The 25,451-nt window shown below is 45.4% G+C and overlaps 3 protein-coding genes and 1 pseudogene across 5 annotated transcripts; 3 read left to right on the top strand and 1 right to left on the bottom strand.

Moving 5' to 3' along the window:
* The first annotated feature begins 2,621 nt into the window (after nucleotides 1-2,621).
* On the top strand, nucleotides 2,622-5,303 carry LOC123044027 (uncharacterized). 2 transcript variants are annotated; one of them, XM_044466644.1, is made up of 6 exons: nucleotides 2,622-2,800; nucleotides 4,239-4,462; nucleotides 4,541-4,636; nucleotides 4,715-4,840; nucleotides 4,929-4,968; nucleotides 5,050-5,303. In XM_044466644.1, exons 2-6 carry the CDS (start codon nucleotides 4,337-4,339, stop codon nucleotides 5,106-5,108), a joined length of 447 nt encoding a protein of 148 aa, XP_044322579.1. In that variant the 5' UTR covers nucleotides 2,622-2,800; nucleotides 4,239-4,336; the 3' UTR covers nucleotides 5,109-5,303. The 2 variants fall into 2 exon arrangements, with proteins under 2 accessions (XP_044322579.1, XP_044322578.1); XM_044466643.1 differs by having other exon boundaries at nucleotides 4,227-4,462.
* A 293-nt stretch (nucleotides 5,304-5,596) lies between these two features.
* LOC123044026 (uncharacterized) lies at nucleotides 5,597-7,569 on the top strand (annotated as a pseudogene).
* An 8,131-nt stretch (nucleotides 7,570-15,700) lies between these two features.
* On the top strand, nucleotides 15,701-18,410 carry LOC123044025 (heat stress transcription factor B-4b). The gene is made up of 2 exons (XM_044466642.1): nucleotides 15,701-16,254; nucleotides 17,378-18,410. Exons 1-2 carry the CDS (start codon nucleotides 15,964-15,966, stop codon nucleotides 18,047-18,049), a joined length of 963 nt encoding a protein of 320 aa, XP_044322577.1. The 5' UTR covers nucleotides 15,701-15,963; the 3' UTR covers nucleotides 18,050-18,410.
* Nucleotides 18,411-19,724: 1,314 nt separating this feature from the next.
* On the bottom strand, nucleotides 19,725-22,949 carry LOC123044024 (uncharacterized). Of its 2 annotated transcripts, XM_044466639.1 has the most exons (6): nucleotides 22,580-22,949; nucleotides 22,243-22,332; nucleotides 21,925-22,158; nucleotides 21,680-21,782; nucleotides 20,682-20,911; nucleotides 19,725-20,262 (listed from the first exon to the last, which is right to left on the bottom strand). In XM_044466639.1, exons 1-6 carry the CDS (start codon nucleotides 22,891-22,893, stop codon nucleotides 20,055-20,057), a joined length of 1,179 nt encoding a protein of 392 aa, XP_044322574.1. In that variant the 5' UTR covers nucleotides 22,894-22,949; the 3' UTR covers nucleotides 19,725-20,054. The 2 variants fall into 2 exon arrangements, with proteins under 2 accessions (XP_044322574.1, XP_044322576.1); XM_044466641.1 differs by lacking the exons at nucleotides 22,243-22,332; nucleotides 22,580-22,949 and having other exon boundaries at nucleotides 21,680-21,787; nucleotides 21,925-22,157.
* Nucleotides 22,950-25,451: the final 2,502 nt, after the last annotated feature.

The following is a 25,451-nucleotide window of genomic DNA, read 5'->3' as shown; positions in this document are numbered from 1 at the left end:
GGCAAGTAACATACCGATGACAAAGGGAACAATGTATGTTGTTATGCGGTTTGACCGATAAAGATCTTCGTAGAATATGTAGGAACCAATATGAGCATCCAGGTTCCGCTATTGGTTATTGACCGGAAGTGAGTCTCGGTCATGTCTACATAGTTCTCGAACCCGTAGGGTTTGCACGCTTAACGTTCGATGACGATTGGTATTATGAGTTTATGTGTTTTGATGTACCGAAGGTAGTTCGGAGTCCCGGATGTGATCACAGACATGACGAGGAGTCTCGAAATGGTCAATACATGAAGATTGATATATTGGAAGGTTATGTTTGGACACTGGAATAGTTTCGGACGAGTTCGGGCATTTACCGGAGTACCGGGAGGTTACCGGAACCCCCCGGGGGGTCAATGGGCCTTCATGGGACTTAGTGGAAATAGAGGGCAACAAGGGAGCTATGGGGCGCGCCCCCCTAGGCCCAAACCGAATTGGTTTAGGGCTTGGGGGCTGGCCCCCTCTTTCCCTCTCCCCTCCTCCTCTTTCCTTCCCCTCCTAGTTGGACTAGGAAAGGGGGAACCTACTCCTAGTAGGAGTAGGATTCCTCCCTTGGGGCGCACCCTATGAGGCCGCCGGCCCCCTCCCCTTGCTCCTTTATATACGGGGGAGGGGGGCACCCCTATGACACACAAGTTGACAATTGTTTTAGCCGTGTGCGGTGCCCCCCTCCACAGATTTCCTCCTCGGTCATATCGTCGCAGTGCTTAGGCGACGCCCTGCGCCGGTAACTTCATCATCACCGTCAACACGCCGTCGTGCTGACGAAACTCTCCCTCGACCTCAGTTGGATATAGAGTTCGTGGGACGTCACCGAGCTGAACGTGTGCAGATCGCGGAGGTGCCGTACCTTCGGTGCTAGGATCGGTCGGATCGTGAAGACGTATGACTACATCAACCACGTTGTCATAACGCTTCCTCTTTCGGTCTATGAGGGTACGTAGATTACACTCCCCCCTCTTGTTGATATGCATCACCTAGATAGATCTTGCGTGATCGTAGGAATTTTTTTGAAATTACTGCGTTCCCCAACACTTGGGCCCATAGGCGCTCCCTGGTGGGTTGTGCCCCCTCGGGGCACCCCCCAGGTGCTTCTTTGGCCCATTGGATGTCTTCTGGTCCATAAAAAAATCCACAAAAAGTTTCGCGGTGTTTGGACTCTGTTTGATATTGATTTCATGCGATGTAAAAAACAAGCAAAAAACAACAACTGACACCAGGCACTGGGTCAATAGGTTAGTCCCAAAAAATGATATAAAGTTGTTATAAAATGATTGTAAAACATCCAAGAATGATAATATAACATCATGAATACTTCATAAATTATAGATACGTTGGAGACATATCATGTATTAGCGAGAGGGCCTAGAGATACCTCTCCGATACTCGGAGTGACAAATCCCAATCTCGATCCATGCCAACTCAACAAACACCTTCAGACATACCTATAGAGCATCTTTATAATCACTCAGTTACGTTGTGACGTTTGATAGCACATAAGGCATTCCTCCCGTATCCGGGAGTTGCATGATCACATGGTCGAAGGAACATGTATTTGACATTAAGAAAGCAGTAGCAATAAACTGAACGATCATATGCTAAGCTAACGGATGGGTCTTGTTCATCACATCATTCTCCTAATGATGTGATCCCGTTATCAAACGATAACTCGTGTCCATGGTTAGGAAACCTTAACCATCTTTTGATCAACGAGCTAGTCTAGTAGAGGCTCACTAGAGACACGGTATTTGTTTATGTATCCACACATGTATTTAAGTTTCCGGTCAATATGATTCTAGCATAAATAATAAATTTTTATCATGATTAATGAAATATAATAATAACCATTTTATTATTGCCTCTAGGGCATATTTCCATCACTCATACCGTCCCTATATTCCGGCAACCCTCATATCCAACCCATATCTGTGACGAATATGAGGAGGCCTGGTCGCCCTCGGGCGTGTCCACCACGTCGGACTGACGAGCAGGACTCACATGGACACATGTCTAAACACAATAGTTGGTGAGGATGCATTCATGCCGACGCTCCGGTGTGCCGCCCGGACTCCAAATCCAGCTATTTAAGCCGGATGGCAGAACCTCAACCCTATCCGGTCCCATTTCCACCCTCCCTCCCATCCACGCTGCCACCTTCCAATCCGCTCGAGCTCGCCGTCCGCTGGTAGTCATGGCCCGACAACGGATCACCACATACGTCATGCTCACTCTGGAGCGGTGGTTGGAGCTCCTACAGGAGATCCGAGCCAGGCGCGCCGCTCGAATTGCGTTCGGCCTACCTCCAGACTCTTCGGAGGAGGAGGTGGAGGAAGAGGAAAGTGAAGCTGAACTGGTGTGGCTATAGATGCTCTTACACCAAGGACCCTCATGCATTGAGGAATTGTTGCCGGTCTACTATATAACTCTATAAATTTGGAATAAAAACTCCTTAACCCCTGAAAAAAATGGCTTAGAAATTAAACTGCAAAAAGTTTTATAAGTATCAGTGTACAGAAGGAGTATATATTTCAGAAAAATCAGAAAGACTATAAACATACTTTGTTTCTGTCTGGGTGTCTCTCCCCCGTTCAAAACGAGTGCTCGTTTTGCGGCGCACTGTGAGCCGCCACAGGCAAAAAGCAGCCCGGAGAGCCGCGAATTCCCTCCTCCCGCCCGCCGAGTCCCCGCCTAAACCCAGACGGCGACCGGCTCTCTTCTCCTCGGCGATCTCCCGGGATCCGCTCCGCTACCATCGGTAAGCGAGCTTCCTCCTCCTCCTCTTCCCCTCCTCTGCATTCTCGTCTTAGTTCCGTTTCGATTGGATTCGCCGGAAAACCCTAGCTAGGCTACGGAATCGAGGGATTCACCGGCTTGCGGTGGCCCGAGTTGAAGCTGTCTCGCGCTAGACGGGCGGAGGATTCGGTGGGGGTTGGGGGTCGGAGCGGGGTGGCTACTGGTTGCCCCATCTGCATATGCACGTATGCTCAAACAGTCGCCCCTGTGACCGTGAGAAGTGATTTGTTACAGGTTTAGGTTTCTAATCGCGTTTGTTTGGCTCGTGTAAGCAGTTTCTGGTCGATACTAGCGTGTTCCTTTGCACAGTTATGGTTTGGTTCAGGGATACACGTAACTAGTTCTGTGGATTAATTCCAACCGAGCATGGGTGCTTATTTCCCATTTTTTCGGTACGGTGACAGATCTAATTGAGTTTCTGATATTTGTTGAGATATTGTTTGTATCTGCAAGGAATGGATGTAGTGGAACCTCTGGTTTGAAATCCATAACTCCATAAGATATCTGCAAATTGCTTAATTCAGAACGTCTACTCTTAAGCCATGTAGATCTGGTTATCAAATGCTGACTTATTCAGTAACTTTGCTCGCCACTTTTTTTCTTGTTTGTTGTCATCAAGCCGTGGCTTTGTTGTATTTTTTGTGTTGTGCAAATCATTGGTTTACAGTCTATATATAAAATTGACTTGGATATGCGGTTGGATTCTGGCCAACATTTTCAATTGGTGGTTCCTCTAGGAGCTTTATTGTTGGTTTGTGGCTGATGATTATTAGTGCGATGCAACTGGGGTGCTCTACTACAGGTTCTCTTCATAAAAGGGCACTGTGGAAGTTATGCATTTGGTACAAATTAAATGCCTTTGGATAGCTAGTGAATTCTTCTAAGTTGCTCCTGTGTTGCTTTAGCTTAACAATCAACCTTAGGTTTTAATGCAATGTAATGTGTTCTTTTAACTATGATATTCATTACATCAGTTAGTCGCAAGAAAAGCAATTTCTGCTATAGTTGTTCAGTTCATATATGCGAAAGCTTATCTGTGAAATCATACCTTTGGTATTGGATTTGCTTACTACAAGCAGTACTATTTGTGATTCCCTGATACCGCCTAATATACAATTTCGTAGCGCTAGAAGTGTATTTTTCACCTAGCAACGACTAAATACTACTCCCTCCGTCCGGAAATACTTGTCGGAGGAATGGATGTATCTAGATGTATTTTAGTTCTACATACATCCATTTTTATGCATTTCTCCGACAAGAATTTCTGGACGGAGGGAGTATTTCCTTATATTACCGTTACAGTAGAATCATAACGCCCGAATTTCATTCATTTTTCTAACTAAAGATGAAATGATATAATTGCGTCATCACTAACCAATATACCTTAGGTTTCCTTGCAGGATAGTGGGATCCCCTTCCATCCCAATTTAAAAGCCAAGCGCTAGCAGTGGCTGGAAGAAGAGATCCCTGCTTTCACTTCCATTGACCCAAACAAATCATGGCTGCTGATCGGCGCCACCCGGCGGTGAACGACGTGTACCTGACGCTCGTCGGCGCCAGCAACACCCTCGCCGACGTCCAGCGCCGCCTTGACCTCGAGTTCCGTGCCTCCTACCCCGACCATGTTAGTAATCAAACTCCCCTTCCTCTCCTCTCTAGCCGCTTCCTTCCATGACAGGATCTGGGTGACGGTTTCATTCAGGCAAACCCGGCGAAACTGGTAGGGCGAGTGAAGCGGGTGCAAGAGGAGGTGGCTGCGCTCAAGGATCTCTGCCGCGACCTCCTCGCCCAGAAGCAGGTCAGTCAGATCCCCTTCTCGAATCCTCCACACCTTCTTCCAGGTTTACTGATCCCGTGATCCTGCGTGCGTGTGCAGGAGCTGATCGACATGATGCGCACGAGCCTGGCTGCGCAGCGGAGCGCCACACAACGGCTGCTCGCCTCCTCCGGGCTGCCCCTCATGACCGACGACGAGGAGGCCGCCTACGCCAGCCTCAAGCAGGTGACCCCCCACCCAAAAAACCCGCAATCTAGCTACAGGCCGTGAGAGATCTGATGAATTTGTTCGCTACTCTTTGTTTACGTTGCAGGTGATCGACGAGTGGACTGATCAGCTGAAGCCAATGGCAGGTAGGTTTTCTTTGCTTTGCAGCAGTTCGTTGGATTTTGTGATGGGGAACTCACTCCAACTGGCCGTGGTTTCACTTGCAGGGGGTCCGGATGGGGAGAATGAAGACACCAACCAGATCCTCTTCTCCGCAATCCTTTAGAGAGAATGAAAACTTCTTGAGCATCGAACGATTTCTCTGTTGGAAGTTTTTCCTTCCATCTTGTGTGCGTTTTTAGCAGATTGCGATGGGCTTGTCAATTAGTGTCTTGTTGAGTGTATATGAGAAAAACAGTGTTGATTTCTTGGTTTGGGATGTTATTCCTGTTATGTATTTACATCCAGTGTTCTGCACACAGTTTTCTAGCTGGCTCATCATGCAGTGTATTTAACTCATCAGCTCTAACCACAAAAAAAGATAGATTCGTGAGCGTCGTTCACTTTTTTTTATGAGTATGAAGAAACATGGCAATGCATGTTTTGTTCTCTTTGTGCCTTTTCAAAAGCTAAATTGCACGAATCCTAATGTGATTAAGATAATGTTGTCATTGGCATGGTTTAGAATCTGATCATTTTCCAACTCTTTTTTTGAGAAATTGTCTTTTAAAGATGAAAGAGCATGCTTATGTGTCTTAACTGTTAAAGGGCAGTTGGTGATACATTGGATGCCTGGCTGTGGCGGATGAAGTGAGGTGAGAACATCTGTTGTGGCGCAGGAGAAAGCAGGCAATGCTGTGGCATGATGTCATCACGTGGTGCTAGGGAAAAATCAATTATGGATGATCTAATGACACTGATACAATGACAACAATCGTCCAAATGTCTGTGTCTACTTCCTGCACCTGCTTGTTGAATGCCTGCTCCAAGCTTGTTGAATGCCTGCTCCATGTTCGGTAAAAATGATCGCCTTAGTTTTGCTGGAAGACATGTGCTGCCTGTGCTTCATTTCATTAATATAGTATCAACCAGCTTGGCATGTATTCAGTTTTAATGAAGTGTTCTTATAATTGTGCAGGTGATGGGGGCAGAAGCTATTTTGGTCAACCTCATCCACCTCTTGCTGTTCCAGCGAAGTTTTGTCTGCAAAGAAGACTAGGTAATCTGATAAGAGCTCATTGTTTATGATATTTAAATTTTGTGATTCAAATGATTTTTCATGCCCAATCCTTGACGTTCAGGACTATATGAATTTCTGTTCTATATTGCAAATTTGTGTATTGGTGAACTTGATATTGGGTGCCCATCTCAGATCCTTAACTACATGAAAGTCACATCTGCCTGGACTGGGATGCGTGCAGCCGTGTACCAAAGGGTCACAACAGTCAAAGGTTCAGGTGAAGCTGACAACGTATATGTCGATATACAGAAGACAATCGCCAACATTCACTTTCCGCAACGGCTTAATAGTTGGAGAATACAAGACACACTGGGTGGATGGGTAGAAGGATAGGCAAGGCAAGAAACCAAGGAAGATAGCGGGAGGCCAGAGGGTCATTTGCTAGTTGCCGACAAAGAAATAGGAGGAAGAACACCAACGTTTATCGTGATGCAGTTGAAAATTACACATCGTCACATTTGATGTGCATGTTGAAGGCCTTATCAGCTGCGAACGGATTGAGCAGTGCTCAAGCTGAACATGGAGCTGCAGCTGCTGCCTGCAATGTCAATGCCTATGGGCAGAAGGAAGAGGGGCCAAGCCGCTGGTAAGAGAGGAATGAAGCCAAGATACAGATGTATCTGGCGAGTATGGAGAAGGCTGCAGTACCATGTGAAACCAAAAGCTTCACCAACTTCTTCCGGTGATGCATATTCCCAATTTCAGAGGTGTTTCCAGCTTGGTTACTAGAGATATGAGTGCAACAACGACTGTGCCTACATATTATGGCCTTAAAGGACACAGCAGCTTGAAAACCCCAAGTTGACGTAGTCCACTGTGTTAGAGTCCTATCAATTTGTGATCCTGATCTTGAAAAGGAGAGGGAGGAGGAGAAGAAGCTGATGGAAAAAAAGACGGAGAAGGAAAAATCTACAAGAAGGGAGGGAAAAAGTAAGAGAAAAAACCGTTCACATAATGGTTCAGATCGGCATAACAGTGAGGACTGTTCGACTCGGACACTGAATCACCAGCTACCGGCTCTGGATATTCTTCTGAAAGTGGCAGTTCTTCGAATTCAGAGAACAAGAAGCGGCGACCCAAAGGGAAGCAGAAGAAGAGAAGGCACAGAAGGGACAGCACATCGTCATCATCATCCGATTCTGAATCCGTTTTGGACTCTGATTCTGTTGACAAGGGCAGCTGGAGGAAGACCGGTAAGGCGAAGCAACAGGTGCTGAGGCTGATGAGCCAGAGAACGGAGGAAGTTGATGAGGAAGCCAAGTATGTCATCTCCATTTCACTCCACATAGGTCCTCTGAGAAACAAATGTAACCGTTTCTTTGCTGAATGCTAGTACTATTGTTTTCCTGTACTAAGAAGTGCTTGAAGCTCTAGATCTTTCCTGTTCAAAGGTGTCCGTGACAACGGCTAATCATGTAACTGTATTCATATTTAGATTCCTAAATTTAGTTTCGTTGTTTTCCTGAAAGTTTATTGTGATCATTGCGCCCTGACTCATCATGTTGGGTTCTTGCTGTATCTTTGGAGACCTGGCTTCTTATTTCCTATGAGAAAAGACATCACCTGAGAGTTATTTAATGGCAACTTGCATCTCGTGCAGGATGCCAGATGATCGGTATGACAGTTTGAGTCCTGCCCTCTGACAAGCTCCTGGATGGTATTGACCAAGAAAAACTTCAAGTGATCCAGCTGTTCCTGAGCTGTTTGGGATCTTACAGTCTGCATCTGCATTATGGAACCCAACATACAAGCCTTCTTATCTGAAACACTGAAATGGAACAACCTTGAAGTATGGCCGCCCATCATGCAATCACATACTTGGAACACCAGATCAGGGCCTTCAGTCTGAGGAAGTGCAGAGCACCCAAGGCAACAATGATTGGGTAGGGTTGCAGCACCAAGCATAATCAAAAGCTAACCACAGTCTGAGGAGTTTCCTTCCCTGGGCTTGAGCTGAGCAGCTGATCTTGCTTGCCATCATGTACCTCACCAATATCATTGTTCTCCAGCTGGTTAGTTACTATTCCCTCTGTTCGGAAATAACCACCTGAGGAGTTTTTGGCTATCATCTGTCTACCTCTTTGCCTCTCTCTTCTCTTTTGAGGTGGGGCGCGCACGATAATGGTTTCCTGCGCCCCGAGCACATGATCGACGGAGACGACGGGATTGTTCCTGTATGCGGGCTCCCAGTCTCAGGCTACCTGTGTAGTTTGCCTTGTTGTTTACTGCTTCACGTTCCAGCTTCAGAGCCGGTCGTTTTACTTGCTTTTGAACCAAGAGGAGGAGGAATCTGTCAGCTCTGCTTGGATTTACTATTGGCCTCTATCGTCTCCATGGCCCATGGGCTGCACCGTGGTAGGTAGGTACGTATCTACTTGAGCTCCCTACAACGCAATTATACAAGTCTGTCTTGTACATGTAGACGGTAGACTAGAGTACATCAGCTCTAGTACTGTACAACCCCAGAGCATATACGTCTGAGCTTTCTGAAAATCTGAGTCATACATGCATGTAGACCACAGAGGACAAGCAGTGCATGTACACATGGTGCAGACTTTGGTATATGATCTTGAAAATTAAGGGATATACTTGTCTTGAGAAGAAAACGAGGTTAATCTAATCGATTGCTTCTTCTGCTGTTGCTGCAAGTAGGCACATTGGATTCTTCTACTTAGGATTGGTGTACTGGTAATTACCAGCTGATTAACTAAAAGTGTGTGGCAGGACAGCATATGTTGCTGCTCCTTTTCCCTATAAAGACAGGCACCAAGACAGGCACCATCTTTCTCTACCATGTCCAAGACAGACATTCTTTTGGTAGATAAGTTACAGTATATGGAGTCTACAGGCTTTTAGAAATCTCCTCATCTTTGGAGGGCTTTGGGCAATATGCAAATGCATGCATGATTCTCCTTGATCCAAGCTGGACCCACAGGGTTCTGAAAGCTGGCAACTTCTGATGATTCCAATTAGCTTTTTCTCACCTTTCTCGCCCTGCTCCTCTCACTACTGCTACTCCCGGCTGCTTTTGCCTGTGGAGATCTAAATCTTTGCATCAGAATCTAGTGAGACATATGTATGTGTCAAAGGAGCTTGCTAGGACAATCATTGCTTGCAACATTCCTCCATCACTTGGTTAATTCCCTGCATATGCACTTGCCTAGCCCCTGGACCTGAACCTGTTCTCTTTTGTGCTTCAGAGAAGCATCCCATGTTAGTGCTTGCTGCTGCTCCTGCTATATGTTGGCATTTCCGGTATTACCCTTTGGGGTGCCATTTACTTGCCTTTGCGATTAGTTAGGACTGTTTTCTACTCTGCTATTCAATACTAGGATCAGCTTTAGTGGTTAGCATAGAACTGTACACATCTCTTCAAAAAATAATCCATATATCATGGCCTAGATCACTGTAAAAACACTCTTTGGTGTAATCCATATATGTGCAGATTGAGCTGAGTCTTTTTCAGAAGAAAATAAACCAAGGTGAGAAGTATGATTAATTCACCGACCCTTATATATGCTAGTAAACCAGGCCATGATATTTGTGCATTGCAGCACGTCCAAGATGAAGATCTGGAAATGCGTGCTTCAAGGAGCTCGACAGAAACATTCACATCGTGAGGACCATGCGATCAGGCTGCTACCTCAGTTTGCAGTAAAAAATTGCATCCGTTTGGGACCAGCTTCTCAACTAGCACTAGCAGCAACTGCGGCGGTGAATGTTGTGGCTTTTAATCCACTTCCGTAAGCAGGCAAGCCTGAAACATCTCAGAGCCGTCCAGGGCTCATTACGCGATGGAACCACCACCGCGTTTATTATATCATAGTGAGTGCAGCATCTTCATCTACCCCCCTTTCCAGATATACTATACCACATGAACTCTGACTTATTGATACAAGTGCTCTGAAAATGCTTCTTTTCCACCTCAATAAATTGTGGCTCAAACAGGTATTGCCTGCTTTAAATGGTCTTGTATCCTTCTTAAAACATGCTCCTACATCTGTATATCACTTACTGTCCATTTTGCTGAAGCTGAAGCATGCCTGCACATTTTTAATTCTGTCATGATCTTCTCCCCAGGGGCTACCAACTGGACTTCAGCACGATTCAATACATGTTCTTTTTCTTAAACCATGAGTTAATTGAGTCCATACATGTTTCTTTGACTGGTAGCGGTTGGCGCCCTTAAAGCTGAGCTTGCGTAGGAGGTACTACCTATCTGCCAGTACTCTTTTGACACATACTATTAGTTTGCTCTTATTTCCAGCTCACCTTTTACCAGCACACTGTGATATATTCCTCTAGGGTAAAAGGAGAGTGAGTGGCCGATGCCAAGACAGGCATGATTAGATTCGGCGAGAGCAGGCAGGAAATGGCTAGCAAGCTCTATGCATGGGGCATGGCCGTAGGAACAGTAAAAAAACTTTTCTTTCCGTTGTACCGCATGGATGGATGGATGCATCATGCATGCAGGAGGCCAGATCGGCCAAACAGTAAATACACACACAAGCACAAGCACAAGCAGCAGCAATGCTGGGCAAACATATGAAACTGTTGGCTTGTGCGACCAGAGAAGAGAGGAGAAGGGAAGAGGAGGCATCGGCGCATGTGACACCATGTGGGGAGCAACAGGAGACCGGGCAGGCATCGAGAGTCCCCGGCCATGCACTTGTGACCCTGCTGGCTGGCCGGCCGGCTGAGAAGAGATATACACCAGTACCATACTATGATACTAGTCACCAGAGAGAGATGAGAGAGAAAGGGACAGCAGTATCATGGTGAAGTGTGGTGTGTAAGAGAGAGAAAGAGAGGATGATACACTGCACTGCCCTGGAGTCCTGGACTGGACTGCAATACGCGCGCCCCACATGCCATGCAGTGCTGCACATTGGTAGCTAGGATGCGCAAGCTCGAGTTTAAATGAGAGGAGAGAGAGAGGGGAGAGGGGGGAGAGAGGGAGATGGAGATTGGAAGCTTCACGGATGTGAGCCCTGGCGTCCACTCACGTGTGCAGTGCACGAGGTTGGACGCATGCCCTGCTCCCTTGCGACCGCCCATGACGCAGAGCCATGCACGGGCAGGGATGGGCTTGATTGTTCCGGCCACCTCGCGCCGTGCAGTCACCGGCTGCCTGCTTGCCTGCGTCGTCAAAGCCGTAGGAGATGGCCGATGACGCCGTGCAAAAATGACTTGATCCATCCTCTTCATGCACCCATTCATGCATGCTGCTCCTTTTCATCCATGAGCGATATAGCAAACTACTAGTAGAAGGTTTCAGTTCATGGCTTCATGCTGTGATGCTTTAGCTTAGATCAAGGTAGCTTAAATGTTTGAAAGGTCAGTGGAAGCCAAGTTTAATGCTCTGCATCTAAGCTGTTCATGTCTGGAAAAGGCCCTCTATGTACACAATACCTGCTTAGATCATGCACGGCCGGCATTAGTTTATCAAGGTGTAGAAACATCTAAATCTAGCGTTCAGAGGCACCACCCCCACCCACACACCCCACGGCAGAACATGACAGAGGAGAGATGTGTGCATGCACATGTGTAAGTCCTTGGGGAGGGAAAAGCTATACAGACGAGTGGTGGTAAATCACATCTTTACAGCCCTCCTTTATGTGCATGCACAGATGAGATCGACTTTAATCAGTTTCCACCTTAATGCTCTGACCTCTGCCTGACCCCCTCCCCTCTTCCTCTCATCTTTCTCTCCCCTTGAGAATGAAAAAGAGGGAAATGTTCTCTGAAAAGCTTCCTTTGTCTATCAACCTCCCCATCTTTGGAGTGTCTTTTCCCCTGCTTTTCCATTTTCCTAGATAAAAGAGCTCTTGTGCATGCATAGATGTGGTGAAAGAAGAATCAAACCTTTTGTCCGCGAATGCAACCACGGCAAAAGACGCGATCCATCTCTGCACCCATGCATCTGCCTTGCCTGCCCAGTTAGCTCTAGTTCTAGCGTACCATGCATTAGTGTTGTAGTAGCGACTAGTGACTACTACTAGTAACTAGCTAGCCTAGTACGTACGTACAGCAGTACACACCAAGGGACAAACATACAAACATGCCTAATAAGAAACCTGGAAAGATGTACTAGCTGTGGACCTACGTAGCGCACACATGCATGGCTGAGATCAATGCATCTAGTATGTGCCAGTACCGTGCTGTACATAACCATTCAAGTCTAATCTAATCTATCTATGTGCGCAGAGCTAGGTTATAGGACAGCATAAACGTCTAGATCTCTCTTTAATCGAGTGCATCTAATTGATTGTCTAATCCTTCACAAGGCTTATTGCAGGTTTGTGAGTGGCAATCATGCTAGAGTCCAAGATGCAGCTGTTTTCTATGCGGCCTAGAGAGCCGGGACTGAGAAGGCAAGCAGAGGCAGGGCATACACACCACGTCCCCTCTTTCTTTTTGATCACATGAGCTCTATGCCTGTAGATTGGGCAAAGAACAAGCGGCTCCACGATCTTTTGCAAAGGTGCTGCCATCTCCACCGAGTATTATATACGCCCTCATTATTCTAGTAGCATCCTCTCTCAGTTCATTTGCACGAATACAGATGGTGTTGTTTAACATGCAGACAAGAGCGTCGCAGCAAATCGCATGCAGGCTCGTTTAATTAAGCGCCATACACAGTATCTTTTGCATGCAACAATGCATTGATATGATAAAGAACTGTATGGTTTCAGAGGAATCTTGGAACGACAGACATTTGTGGAACACGATATTGTCTAGAAAACTGGTTTTTAACGGCATCTAGCATATGTGTGCATGGTGTCATCAAGATGATGATGAGATAATGTGGGCCTGATCTAGAGAAGAACCATGGCATTCTTTTTCTTTGTTTCACATCTCACTTGTCTCTACATTGTACTGCATACATCTCTCTTTTTTTTGAGGGGTTGTACATGCATATCTTAAATATGAAATGTGACGATCTCTCTCTCTCTCATCAGCTTTTTCTCGCTCTTGCTCCCTTGATTATTTAATACATATTTCCCAGTCAAAGATAGATCTAGACCTGGCCACAAATGCAGTGGGCCACATGTGAGGGATGGGAAAGGTCATGTGATGTACTCATAAAATGTCTACTGCAAACACATCATCAGAGCACAGGTTGTCATATATGGAACAGAATCTTCCATAATATTCAAACTCCATAGCCAATCTCCACATCACTGCCACACTATAAAGCAAATATATAGTTTTATCATACATTCATGCATGCTTTTGCCTCTAGGCCTCATCATCTACTCCCTTCAGTCCTACCAGCATGCTATGACTCGCTTCTTGCTAGTTTTATATCAGTTCTTTCCCCTGTTGTGGAGTATTTTCCTTTTCTTTCTTTCTTGGTACTCAAAGCTACAGGCTATGACGCTACATACATTTGATGCATACTCATATATAGCTAGGGCCGTACCCCAGCAGGGTACTGCACTAGTCTGGCTACAGATATGTAGCGCTGCCTCCTGTTTTGATGCATATGCATATGTTGCTTGCAGCTGGTGGCATCTCGACGAGTACCTGCATGCCAAAACCCTAAGCTAGCTAGCAGGCAGCAACTGCATCTATATCTGTGAATCGACCACTACCACCACCTGCAGGGCAGCCCTGGGCTGGATCTTGGGCAAGTTTGACCGAGCCAAACTGGTGATTGTTGATTCACTGCTTTACTTCGCTTGGAGAAAGGGGTGTACCACCCTGGACGGAAGTGAGGAGCGTGCACAAATCCAGCTAAACCCTGCGCGCAGAGCGATCTGATCTCACGACCCACTATGGCTCAGACCTCAGAAGCCTTAAGGTTTTACTCGCAGCTGGCTGGTCAGTGGTCTGGCCACTGTGCGCACACATAGGCGGCAGCAGCTCATGATGCTCGCTCTGCTCATCGGGAGTGAGGAGGAAGAAGAAGTTTTGGTTCTGTTCCTTTGAATGCTGCATGCGGTTGAAAAGATGGGGTAGAGGAATGTTTGTTTGCTTGCACATTGATACTGGTGGCATTAATGGAAGCCGCAGCAGCAGCCTTGCTGCATATGCTGCGTCCATCGCCCGGCTCCTGCAAGCGAGAGGCCGGCCGGCCAGTGTGGCAGCGGCAGGGGTGGTGATGATGGAGGTAGCGGCGATGGAAAATGAAGTTGCATCAAAAGTGGATCCCTCCCAGCGAGCCCGGCAGCGAGCTCAGATGTGCATTGTTATTGTTACCAGTACTCGCTCGCTTGCTCACTCACCAGTCGCCTGTACGTATATTTACTCCTCTCCCTCCCCCTCTCTCTCTAGACATGTTGGCTCTCTGGTTTTCTTTGCTTGCTGTGTGTGCGTGTGGCGTGGAAGTCACGGGCCTGCGTCGAGAGGTGCAAGTCACCAGGCACAGCGCAGGGAAAGTATCTTTGGCTGTTTCGCAACTAGACATGTGTACATGTCTGCGGCGTGCAGGGCTGTGCATTTGCATGGGGTGAGAGAGAGAGAGGGAGGGAGAGGAAGAAGAGGGAGAAGAACAATTTGGTCACTAAATACCACGAGGATACCGGCCGTCCGTGCGGTACAATCTCCCTTCTCTTCTCTTCTTTTTCCACATCCTCATCCTCTTGCATCGCAGCAGCAGAGCTAGCTTTACTTTTCCTTACTTTTCTTTTCTTTCCTCTCACTTTTCTGACCAATAATAATATATTATTTCATGTTCGATCAGCCCGTGCCCGCCTGCTGCCGCTCCATGGATCGATCCAGCTTTACTGCAAAATGTTCTCCTGTTCCATCGTGTCATCACATCCATCGCCGCCGTACATCCAACGGAGACTTTGGTTTTGGAGCCATCCGTTGAACGGGCCATCGATTTAATGCCCATCCATCTACTCTCATATCTGCATCCATCTCATGTACACATCCATCTTGGTCCTTTCCTGCTCCTTTCATCAATTTGTGCAGTTGCATGCAAAATTATTATCTTCGCAGAAAAAATATAGAAAGTTGTTGCATGTAAATTTCTGCAGCTTCAGTAATTACCTTGTATCAAGATAGTAGGACACTAGCCGTAGAACCCTTCAGAATTACCTCTGGGAATTTCACAACAAGTAACAGCAAGAGCCAAGAGAGAGAACCTTGCACTGTTTGACTAGTCTTCCTTTGTACACCTTGGCCATGGCGCCTTGTCTCGCCAAAAAAAGAAGATAGAATTGATGTGGGTCTGAGAAAACTATCCTTGATCATTTGCACTGCATTTTTGGAGGAAACGACCACATGCATACAAGTTTTTGCTGAGATCTGAACATCTGATCAGTGTGCATGATCCTTACAAAGCTGATGCTGCACATTGACCAGTACTATGACTCAACTAAGCACATTAGGACTGTAGCAAAGCTGCATATGCTAATTCAGTTGCAACATCGACCCTTCCTTGTGATTTCCTTCCAGCACCACCTTGGCTTGAACACTCTGAAGCACATCCACGTATACAAGCAGCACTGCTGATGCACAGATATCGATGCGTACGCATATATAATGATGAGAGGTGGGAGGGGTCGGCTCTGCTGATCTAGTGGTACTACTAGTAGCCTAGCTAGAGAGCGAAAGAGAGAAGGAAAGAGGGCGGTCCATCCAGGCAGCAGCTGCGCGCGTGACCCACACGAGAATATTTGGAGGCGTTCGTGGGCGTGGGGGCGTGTCATGTGTGTGTGTGTTTATGTGTGTGAGTGCGAGACAGTGAGACTGGAGATATAGCTAAAGAGGGGCAGCCTTTCTTTCTTCCTCACCCCTCCCCCCTCACTCTCCCTCTCTTCTTCCTCCTCCCTGGGCTTAAGCTTATATTGCTGCTCCTTCTTCTTCTCCACCCACCTTGAGTGACCGAGTCCCTGAGCTACTAGGTAGAAGCAGCGGGGTGTACGTACGTGTGGTTGAGAAGGCCATGGCTTTCCTTGTGGAGAGGTGCGGGGAGATGGTGGTGTCCATGGAGATGGGCTCGGGGGCGCCAGGGGCGCACGGTGGCGGCGGCATCGCTGGGAAGCCGGTGCCGGCGCCGTTCCTGACCAAGACGTACCAGCTGGTGGACGACCCCTGCACCGACCACATCGTGTCGTGGGGGGAGGACGACGCCACCTTCGTCGTCTGGAGGCCGCCTGAGTTCGCCCGGGACCTCCTCCCTAACTACTTCAAGCACAACAACTTCTCCAGCTTCGTCCGGCAGCTCAACACCTATGTATGTTACTACTCATTATCTGCTGCCCCGTACACCACACATGCATCATATGCACACCTACGCATGCATGTTTAGTCCAGCAAGTCTGCTCTTTGTTCGATTTGCTTCGTTAATTAATCTTCCTCCGGTTTGCTAGTTAGGGCGTCCATGGCGTGTACATGTATATGTGTGGGATGTGTTCATGTTCATTACAAGTTTTGTTTGGTTTGGTATTTTAATTTGGTCAAAGCAATGGTGCATGCATGGATGGCCTTCCATCCATCCATCCATTGTTTCCTAGAACGTGACAAGCTAGATGCAAAAGTTAATGCTCCTCTTTTCACAGATTTTGTTTGCGAGGTGCATGGGAAAAGGGCTGTATATGGGTGTGATTGTGACATTCCAACAAGATTATTAGTTCCTTGCTTCCTGGTTTGTGACAAGCAGCTGTCGAATAGATCAAGCTGTAGCTAGAACGCGTCCATCACCCACTGTTCGTTTGTTGAATGAAATTTGATTTGATTTAATTTAATCTAATCTATGCCCTCTCCATTTCTTACTACTTTGGTCTTGCTTTGGTGACGATTCATGCAAGCTGGACGATTTTTCGGCTAATCAGTTAGTTCATCAGTTTTCTGTCAAGATGTATATATGTATGATAAGCGAGGACCGTTTTGTTTCTATTTGCACATTTGGTTTCTTCTTTTAAAGCATGAGTTAACTAGCACTTGCCATATGCTTCTCTTCTGTCACTTGGATAGCAAAAAAACAAGTGCACAAACTAATGTGGATGCATACTAAGAAGTGGAGTTTGTACTCAGAAGCTTGTACACACTCTCCCAACATTGCCGCACCACTCTCCACTGTCAATCATTGGGGGAAGATTGACACTATACACAGGTCGGATTTATGTATGTAGAGCTATGCCCTGCGTATATACCATGCAATGCATTGCCACACCACACTACATGACATGACTACTATACGTGCAATAGCAACACTGAATATTCAGCTGCCATGTCATGTATCTCTCCCTGATGATCTCAAAGAAAACACAGTAACTATTAGGTGTTGATTTTTAACTAGCTATAAGAACAGTCTGATTGAATTTTTTTTGTTCACTTGGCATTGCGGTTTGCTGCAGGGATTCAGGAAGATAGTGGCCGACAGATGGGAGTTCGCCAACGAGTTCTTCAGGAAGGGAGCAAAACACCTCCTGGCCGAGATCCACCGGAGGAAGTCGTCGCAGCCGCCTCCGCCATCGATGGTGCCACACCAGGCCGCGTACCACCACCACTACCACCTCGGCAACACCTTCTCGCCGCCGCCGCCTCCACCGCCGGCGGCTCATCATCATCACCATCACCCGGTGTACCAGCACTTCCATGAAGAGCCAGCCGCTGCGGCCGCGTCGCACGGTGGAGGCAACGGCGGCGGCGACTTCCTGGCGGCCCTGTCGGAGGACAACCGCCAGCTGCGGCGGCACAACTCGCTGCTGCTGTCGGAGCTGGCGCACATGAAGAAGCTCTACAACGACATCATCTACTTCCTGCAGAACCACGTGGCGCCCGTCACGAGCCCCTCGTCGGCCGCGTCGCAGCGGCACCTGCCGCTCCCAGGCGCCGGTGCGGGGGTCGCCGCGTCCAACTCGTGCAGGCTGCTAGAGCTGGACATGGACGTGGACCGGAACTCGCCGGCGGCTGAGGAGGACGACACGGTGAAGCTGTTCGGCGTGGCGCTGCACCACGGCAAGAAGAAGCGGGCGCACCGCGAGGAGCGCGGCGACGTCGTCCATGATCTCGGAAGCGAGGTCTAGGCTACTACGCCGGCGATCTCGCCCTCGATCGGTCGTGTACATAGAGAGGAGAGAGGAGTAGCTGTAGCTCGCTCGCTAGCTAGCTAGGTAGCTTTGCAGGCTTGGTTTCTTTTTGCGCGGGTGCTGGTCGATTTGTGTGAGAGATGAGTTAGGATCAATGAGGTCATCGAGTAGTCTGCGAGATGAGTTAGGAACGTAGGATCAATCAGGTCGCGAGTAGTTTGCTGCTTGCCAAGCCCTTGCACCATTCTTCATGATATGTTCTTTGCTGCCTTTGCCCCCATGCATGCACGAGGGCCTGCTATGTTGCTGATGCAAAAACTGGTTGCTCAATGCTATTTAAGTGCGAAGTGTCTATTTCTCTTCTTTCTCTCATGACACGGGAATAGAAAAAAGTAGAAGATGAGTTGTGCCATATCCTCTTCAATTCAGTATGATTGAAAAGGTAGTACATAAATTTTCTTCAAAAAATATTTGACATGGAGACGCCACATGAAAAACAAAGGAACGACAAATTTGAGTTGACACAAATTTTGCCCCAAAATAGTGTGTAAAGGGATCAGTAGGAATTTTCCGTAAGGATTCCAATCCTGCGAGTCTGACAACACACAGGGATAATTTTGAAGGATGCAAATCCTCCAAAAATTATGTGAAATTCCTTTGAATCAAAGAAGCCCACGGAGTGTCAACATACGAGCCTACAATTTTCATATGAGGGGCTGAGATAAGCCTAATTAACAAGGCAATCTATGCCCTCCCAAATTTTTAAAATTTTGCACACATGTATTGGAGAACGCAGTTTGATGGACAATCTTGTTGTGTGAGATTAAGGAATACCTCAACTCACTGTGAACTAGCTATTCCAACATATTTTTATGCTCTATTATTAAATTTACATTTACGTAAGCTAGCTATATACATTTATTAGTGTGATGGATAATTTTTTTTATAAATATCTAGGTGTCACATACAAATTATACAAGCTTATGAAGGAAATAGCAGATTTATCATAGAAAACTGTTATCTATTCTCAGCTCTTTTTGCAAGAAAACTTTCGATCTATTCATCAATTGTCATGGTAGTATAAAGAACATCAGAAGTAAAAGTTACATCCAGGTCCGTAGACCATCTAGCGATGACTACAACCACTGAAGCAAGCCGGTGCACTGTAATGGGGCCTAATAGAATTCCGTACCGAAATGATGGATTCTATCGGGATTTATTCGTTGAAGGAACAAGGGGCTGTTTGGTTTTGCCTGTGCTAGCCCCACCAATTGGGTGCACCAAATAATTGGCGCAAGAATCTGCCGTCGAAAATTTGCCAACTATTTGGCCCAAAACTAAGGAGAAATAGAGGTGGGCTGGGCGCACCAAAAAATTGGTGCCCATCCAAACGGAAAGCCCAGCCTGATCAACGGCCAATTTTTTGATCGGCATCCGCTCAAAAAGAAGAAAAGCTGAAGGCTCCAATCCAAACGGCCCCTAACTATTTTATTGGCATATTGCAAGAAAAAATTATAATCAAAATCATATACTGTAGGCTGTGAAAAAGGCAAATGCGTCTCACATTTACGGAAAGAGGGAGCAATATAATACCAAGTAAATATATACATGTTCAGATAACATTTTGCAAAAATTGATCAAGTACAAATAACATGGTAACGCAACAAAAGTGTAGTTGTATGATGTAGTGTATTTGTTTTCTTAGCTGACAGATCCAACGGTTCTTACATCAGTATACAACACCAAAAATAAGTCGTAATCTCTCTTCTGTTCCCAACTACAAAGAGAAAATAACAAGGTCCACAGAGTGGAACATATATCTTGTCTGGATATTACAACATATAGCAGGTGGATCAGCAGCTCAGTACAAGCTAGTGTGTGTGTGTAAACAACTGCATGTATCCAAAGATTTTGCCGTGTCTATGTGAGACAATTATGTCTCGTGGTAAGCAGAGCAGGTCATCGTTTCTAACCATTAATGTCAATGACAGATTCACACAGGTCATCTAGTGTAAACTGGTACTTCCCAGACTTTGGTGTTCTTTTTGGGGTCGTCGCAGAGTGCAAGATCACTATCAAGTTCTTTCATTGTCTTCACAAATGTCTTTGCTCCTTGCATGATTAACCTTTCCACCATGAATAACTGGTAATTGTTCTCGATTATTGGCTCCAATATGCTACTGAAGTTAGATGAGTATGCCAACTTGTACCTGTACCCACACAATGAGGAACTCATCATAATCTTAGGCAGCTTGTCTCCTCAAATTAGATGCAAATTTCGTAACTCACCATTATATTGTTAATGGTCAAGTTCCATAGTTAATGCGTAATGATCATGTGCATTATACATGCAGGAGAAAAATAATGAAATAGATCAAACCACAACAATTCCAAGATGGGATGCAGATTACTTAAAAGTACTACAGCTTCTAGTTGAATTACTTAGGAATGGTCAATTCCTTAAGTATATGGAAACAAAAGAAAGGAAAAAAAAATCCTTGATGATCAAGCGAACACAGTTCAGTCAATCATGGTAAACTATTTACAGAAAACGAACTCTACCATGGTCATATCAGAGATCCTGATCTGTGATGCAAGTAGAGCAGATGGCAAATGGAGTCAGCCTTACCTGTCTGATAGAGGCGAGAAGAAGCCTGGTGTCCTTTCATTTGAAGCAATGAAAAGAGTGCGACCTTTTGGAATCCACTTTGCGATTCTTCTTTTGATGAACTCAGGGCGGGTATCTCTGTCCAGATGAGGATGAAGGCTCCTCTCAACACCAAATCTATCTTTCCTATTCTTCAGTAGGTCACCCCGTCTGACATGAATAGCATCATATTCACCAAGGATCTCTTTTATCTGAAGAGAGCACACCAGTTTAGTGACAGAAGACTGATGTATCACTGAACATACACAAACAGCACATTTTCTCATACTACATGGGATATTATGTTCTGCCTGACCAACTATACACAACCAAAAAAACCAAAGCTTAAGTTTGTTCTACCAAATATCTTTGGCAGAGCAGTCTCTTACAACCACAATAGACTCTGAAGTTCTTTAAAGACAAGCAGGATGCAGCTAGCATATAAACAATTTAATTTGAAGAGAAAGTAGGGACTGCACAAGTAACATCATACCACACCATATTCCAAGAAATAAATGTAGCAAGATGAAGCTCTGGAGGACTGAGAATGCATTTAAACAAAATCGCATGATGCCAATCACTAGTGAGTTAACGGTATATGCAGATACACACTGCTCCCTGCTGAGACATGTGTTCAAACGATATAACGACAAAAGTACACCAAGGGAAGTGCATAGATTTGCTTACTGGAGGATGTGGAAATCCAGAGCTTCTAACTGGGAAATTAGCATGATACACACATGGGTTACTCTCATAACTAAGCGTCAAACTTCAAGGATTTTGGGTTGCAGATTATATTTTTCTTTGGCATCAACAGAATCCACGTGACTTAAGAAATCACCCCAAACAAAAATCAAGAATAAAATTAATTCAGAACAAGCAAGTTAGTGCGATAAAACATATTTTTAATCTGAAGGGAGTAATCAGATCCGATTAAAACATGGGATACATGGCAGAAAATCATTCTAATGAAAATATACCTTACGTGCTGCAACTCTCAGTTTTCTAGCCGGCATAGTTGGCAGAAAAGTGTATGGTAACATCACAGAGGTACGCTTGGTCCGATCCTTGCACTCCATAAACCTGAACTGTAATGATGATTAAGGTCTATTCTTTAAGTTTAGACATAACATATAACTTAGGTTTGGTGTGGTCGCTAGAACTTGAGGCCATCTGAAAATAACAATTAAAGAACATAAAGACCCTGATGGAGTTGCATTCTCACCAAGCAAGAGGACTTGCAGTGCGGTTTACAAGAAGAGCATCTGAGTAAAGTGGATTAAATTTGAGTTCATCTCTGCTAACTCCTTGCACATGCGCTACGTCTCCTTCTCCTAGTTTTGTACTTCTCGACACTATCCCATACCATGAACGCGGATTGTCCAAAACAACAGGTACAGTTTTCGATATGAGGTCTATATCATATAAGGATTCCATTGCACAATAACTCGTTTCCCATCTGCAAAAACACCACAGATTCAATTTCCTATTCAATTGGGCAAAACAATGCTACAGGCAGACATAAGTGCTTAAGAAGCAAGACCTTGGATTTGAAGTTGCGTTGCTTGAATCAATTATCCCCTTTGTGTTGTGCACTGAACTAAGGCACATTCTTGAGGGCATGACAAATATTCTGCAGAGAAACCACAATGCAGTGTCATTGCACATTAGCATATCGGTCTATCCTGACCCACATTACACACAGCATTTGCACCAATTTGCCTCCTAAAAATGGATCATCCTTTGCAATTTGGAAGCATAATCTACAAAAAATTCACCGCCGGGGTACCCATTCCCATTTCATGAAGCCTAGAACCACCTTGCCACCACACAGCGGGCCGCAGGAAGCGACGAGAACGAGAACGAGATTGATTTGTTACCTGTCGAGGAAGAGGGCCTCCTCGAGGGCGCAGCGGAGGCTGGACTCCTGGTGGCCGAGGCCGGCGCAGGAGCTGCAGTGCTTGCCGGGGCAGTCGATGCGGGCGCCCCAGTAGAGGTACTTGCGGCTGCTCTCCCGCTTGTCGACGCTCCTGGGCTGGAACCCCAGGTAGGAGAACGAGTGGGTGAATGAGAGGATGCAGAGGATGGAGAGGACCGCTCCGGTGATGACAGCGGCGAGGATTGCCCTCGCGGTGGGCAGCGGCAGCGGGCTCCGCCGGCTGTGGCCGCCGGTGATCCGGTAGGGGATCGCCATGGGAGGGGGGGACCGACAGAGCGATAGAGGGGCAAGGTTGTGCGCAAATGTCTATTTTTTTCTATTCTTCTTCGAAGTATTGGAAAGCGAGTAAGGAATCAATCTCTCAAGTGGGCCATGTTGCTTACGATGACGGGCCACTGGGCTAAAATATCCTTTGTGGGTGGACTGAGATTTCCTCAGGTGCTCCCTGAAAAAACGGGCGCGCCTATATCTCGCCTTCAGCGAGTCTGAAGAGCGATCTGGGCCGGCCCACGAGGGCGGGAGGCCACAGCCTCTTTTTTCTTCTTTTACCTTTTCTGTTTTCTTTTATATTTTTCTTTATATTTTAAAATATTCTCTCTGTTCTCTATCTATCTCTCTCTCTCTCTCTCTCTCTATATATATATATATATATATATATATATATATATATAGAACAAGTATTTAAAAAATATTTTAAAAATGCTGAGCAAGTATTTAGAAAATGTTGAACAAGTATTTGAAAAAATATTGATCATGTATTTAAAAAATGTTGAACATGGATTTTAAAAATATTGAACAAGGATTTGAGAAATGTTGAATAAGTATTTGAAAAATGTTGAACAAGTATATGCAAAATGTTAAACAAGTATTCTAAAAATGTTGAACAAAGATTTGGAAAATTATTGATTGTGTGTATAAAAATATTGAGCAAGTATTTGCAAAATGTTGAATTTTTTTTGAAAAATGTTGAAAAAGTATTTGCAAATTTTTTGTTCATGTATATAAAATTGTTGAATAAGAATTTGCAAAATATTGAACATGTATTTGTCTATTTGAAAAAATGTTTTTCATGTATATAAAAATGTTAAACAAGTATTTAATAATGTTGAACACTTATTTAATTTTTTATCATGTATATAAGATTGTAGAATGAAAAAAGAAACAAATAAGAACCGAAAAACGAAAAAAATTCAAAAATAAACCAAAGGAAAATGAAAATGAAAAAACTGAAGAAACTAATGAAAAAACCTGGAGAAGAAAAAAAAACAAAAAAACGGACCTTATATAATGGGAACCAGTAGTACACGCCCGCCTTATTTCCTTTAAGTAGAACCCGTCATAGTAGTAAAACTGAAGGAAATATGTCCTAATGGCAATAATAAAGTTGTTATTTTATATTTTCTTATATCATGATAAATGTTTATTATTCATGCGAGAATTGTATTAACCGAAAACTTGATACATGTGTGGATACATAGACAAAACACCGTGTTCCTAGTATGCCTCTACTTGACTAGCTTGTTAATCAAAGATGGTTAAGTTTCCTAGCCATAAACATGTGTTGTCATTTGATGAACGGATCACATCATTAGAAGAGTGATGCGATGGACAAGACCCATCTGTTAGCTTAGCGTAATGATCGTTCAGCTTTATTACTACTGCTTTCTTCATGTCAAATACATATTCCTCCGACTATGAGATTATGCAACTCCCGGATGCCGGAGGAATACCTTGTGTGCTATCAAACATCATAACGTAACCGGGTGATTATAAAGATGCTCTATAGGTATCTCCGAAGGTGTTTGTTGGGTTGGCATAGATCGAAATTATGATTTGTCACTTCGAGTATCAGAGAGGTATCTTTAGGCCCTCTCGATAATGCACATTATAAGAAGCCTTGCAAGCAATGTGACTAATGAGTTAGTTGCGGAACGAAACGAGTAAAGAGACTTGCCGGTAACAAGATTGAACTAGGTGTGAAGATACCGACGATCGAATCTCGGGCAAGTAACATACCGATGACAAAGGAATTAACGTATGTTGCATAACGGTTCGATCGATAAGATCTTCGTAGAATATGTGGGAGCCAATATGAACATCTAGGTTCCGCTATTGGATATTGACCAGAGAGGTGTCTCAGTCATGTGTACATCGTTCTCGAACCCGTAGGGTCCGCACGCTTAACGTTCGATGGCGAAGTCCTGCGCAGATCACTTCACCATCACCGTCACCACGTCGTCGTGCTGACGGAACTCATCTACTTCCTCGACACTCTGCTGGATCAAGAGCTCGAGGGATGTCATCCCGCTGAACGTGTGCAGAACTCGGAGGTGCCGTAAGTTCGGTACTTGATCGGCCGGAACGAGAAGAAGTTCGACTACATCAACCGCGTTGGCAAACGCTTCCGCTTTCGATCTACGAAGGTACGTGGACACACTCCCCCCCTCTCGTTGCTATGCATATCCTAGATAGATCTTGCGTGAGCGTAGTTTTTTTTGAAATTTCATGCTACATTTCCTAACAGTGGCATCCGAGCTAGGTCTATGCATAGATGATATGCACGAGTAGAACACAAAGAGTTGTGGTCTACGCTTGCTCTGCTTGTGGCTCGATTCGGGCTCTTTGATTTGGGTAATAGGCACTTCCTCATGTCAACGATCCACATGTGCATCTCGTAGCATGTGTACATGCTCTTGGCCGCGAACCTGAGGTGAGGTTCATCTAGTCGCCGCATCCAGGCCCTGTGCTAGGATACAGGACTTGTTCTCTGGGCATCCTACTTCATCTTTTCGTAGTAGGGGTCGATGATGGCT

This window comes from Triticum aestivum, chromosome 2B (genome assembly GCF_018294505.1).
Source record: "Triticum aestivum cultivar Chinese Spring chromosome 2B, IWGSC CS RefSeq v2.1, whole genome shotgun sequence".
NCBI lineage: Eukaryota > Viridiplantae > Streptophyta > Magnoliopsida > Poales > Poaceae > Triticum > Triticum aestivum.
This window is presented reverse-complemented; position numbering and strand designations above follow the sequence as displayed.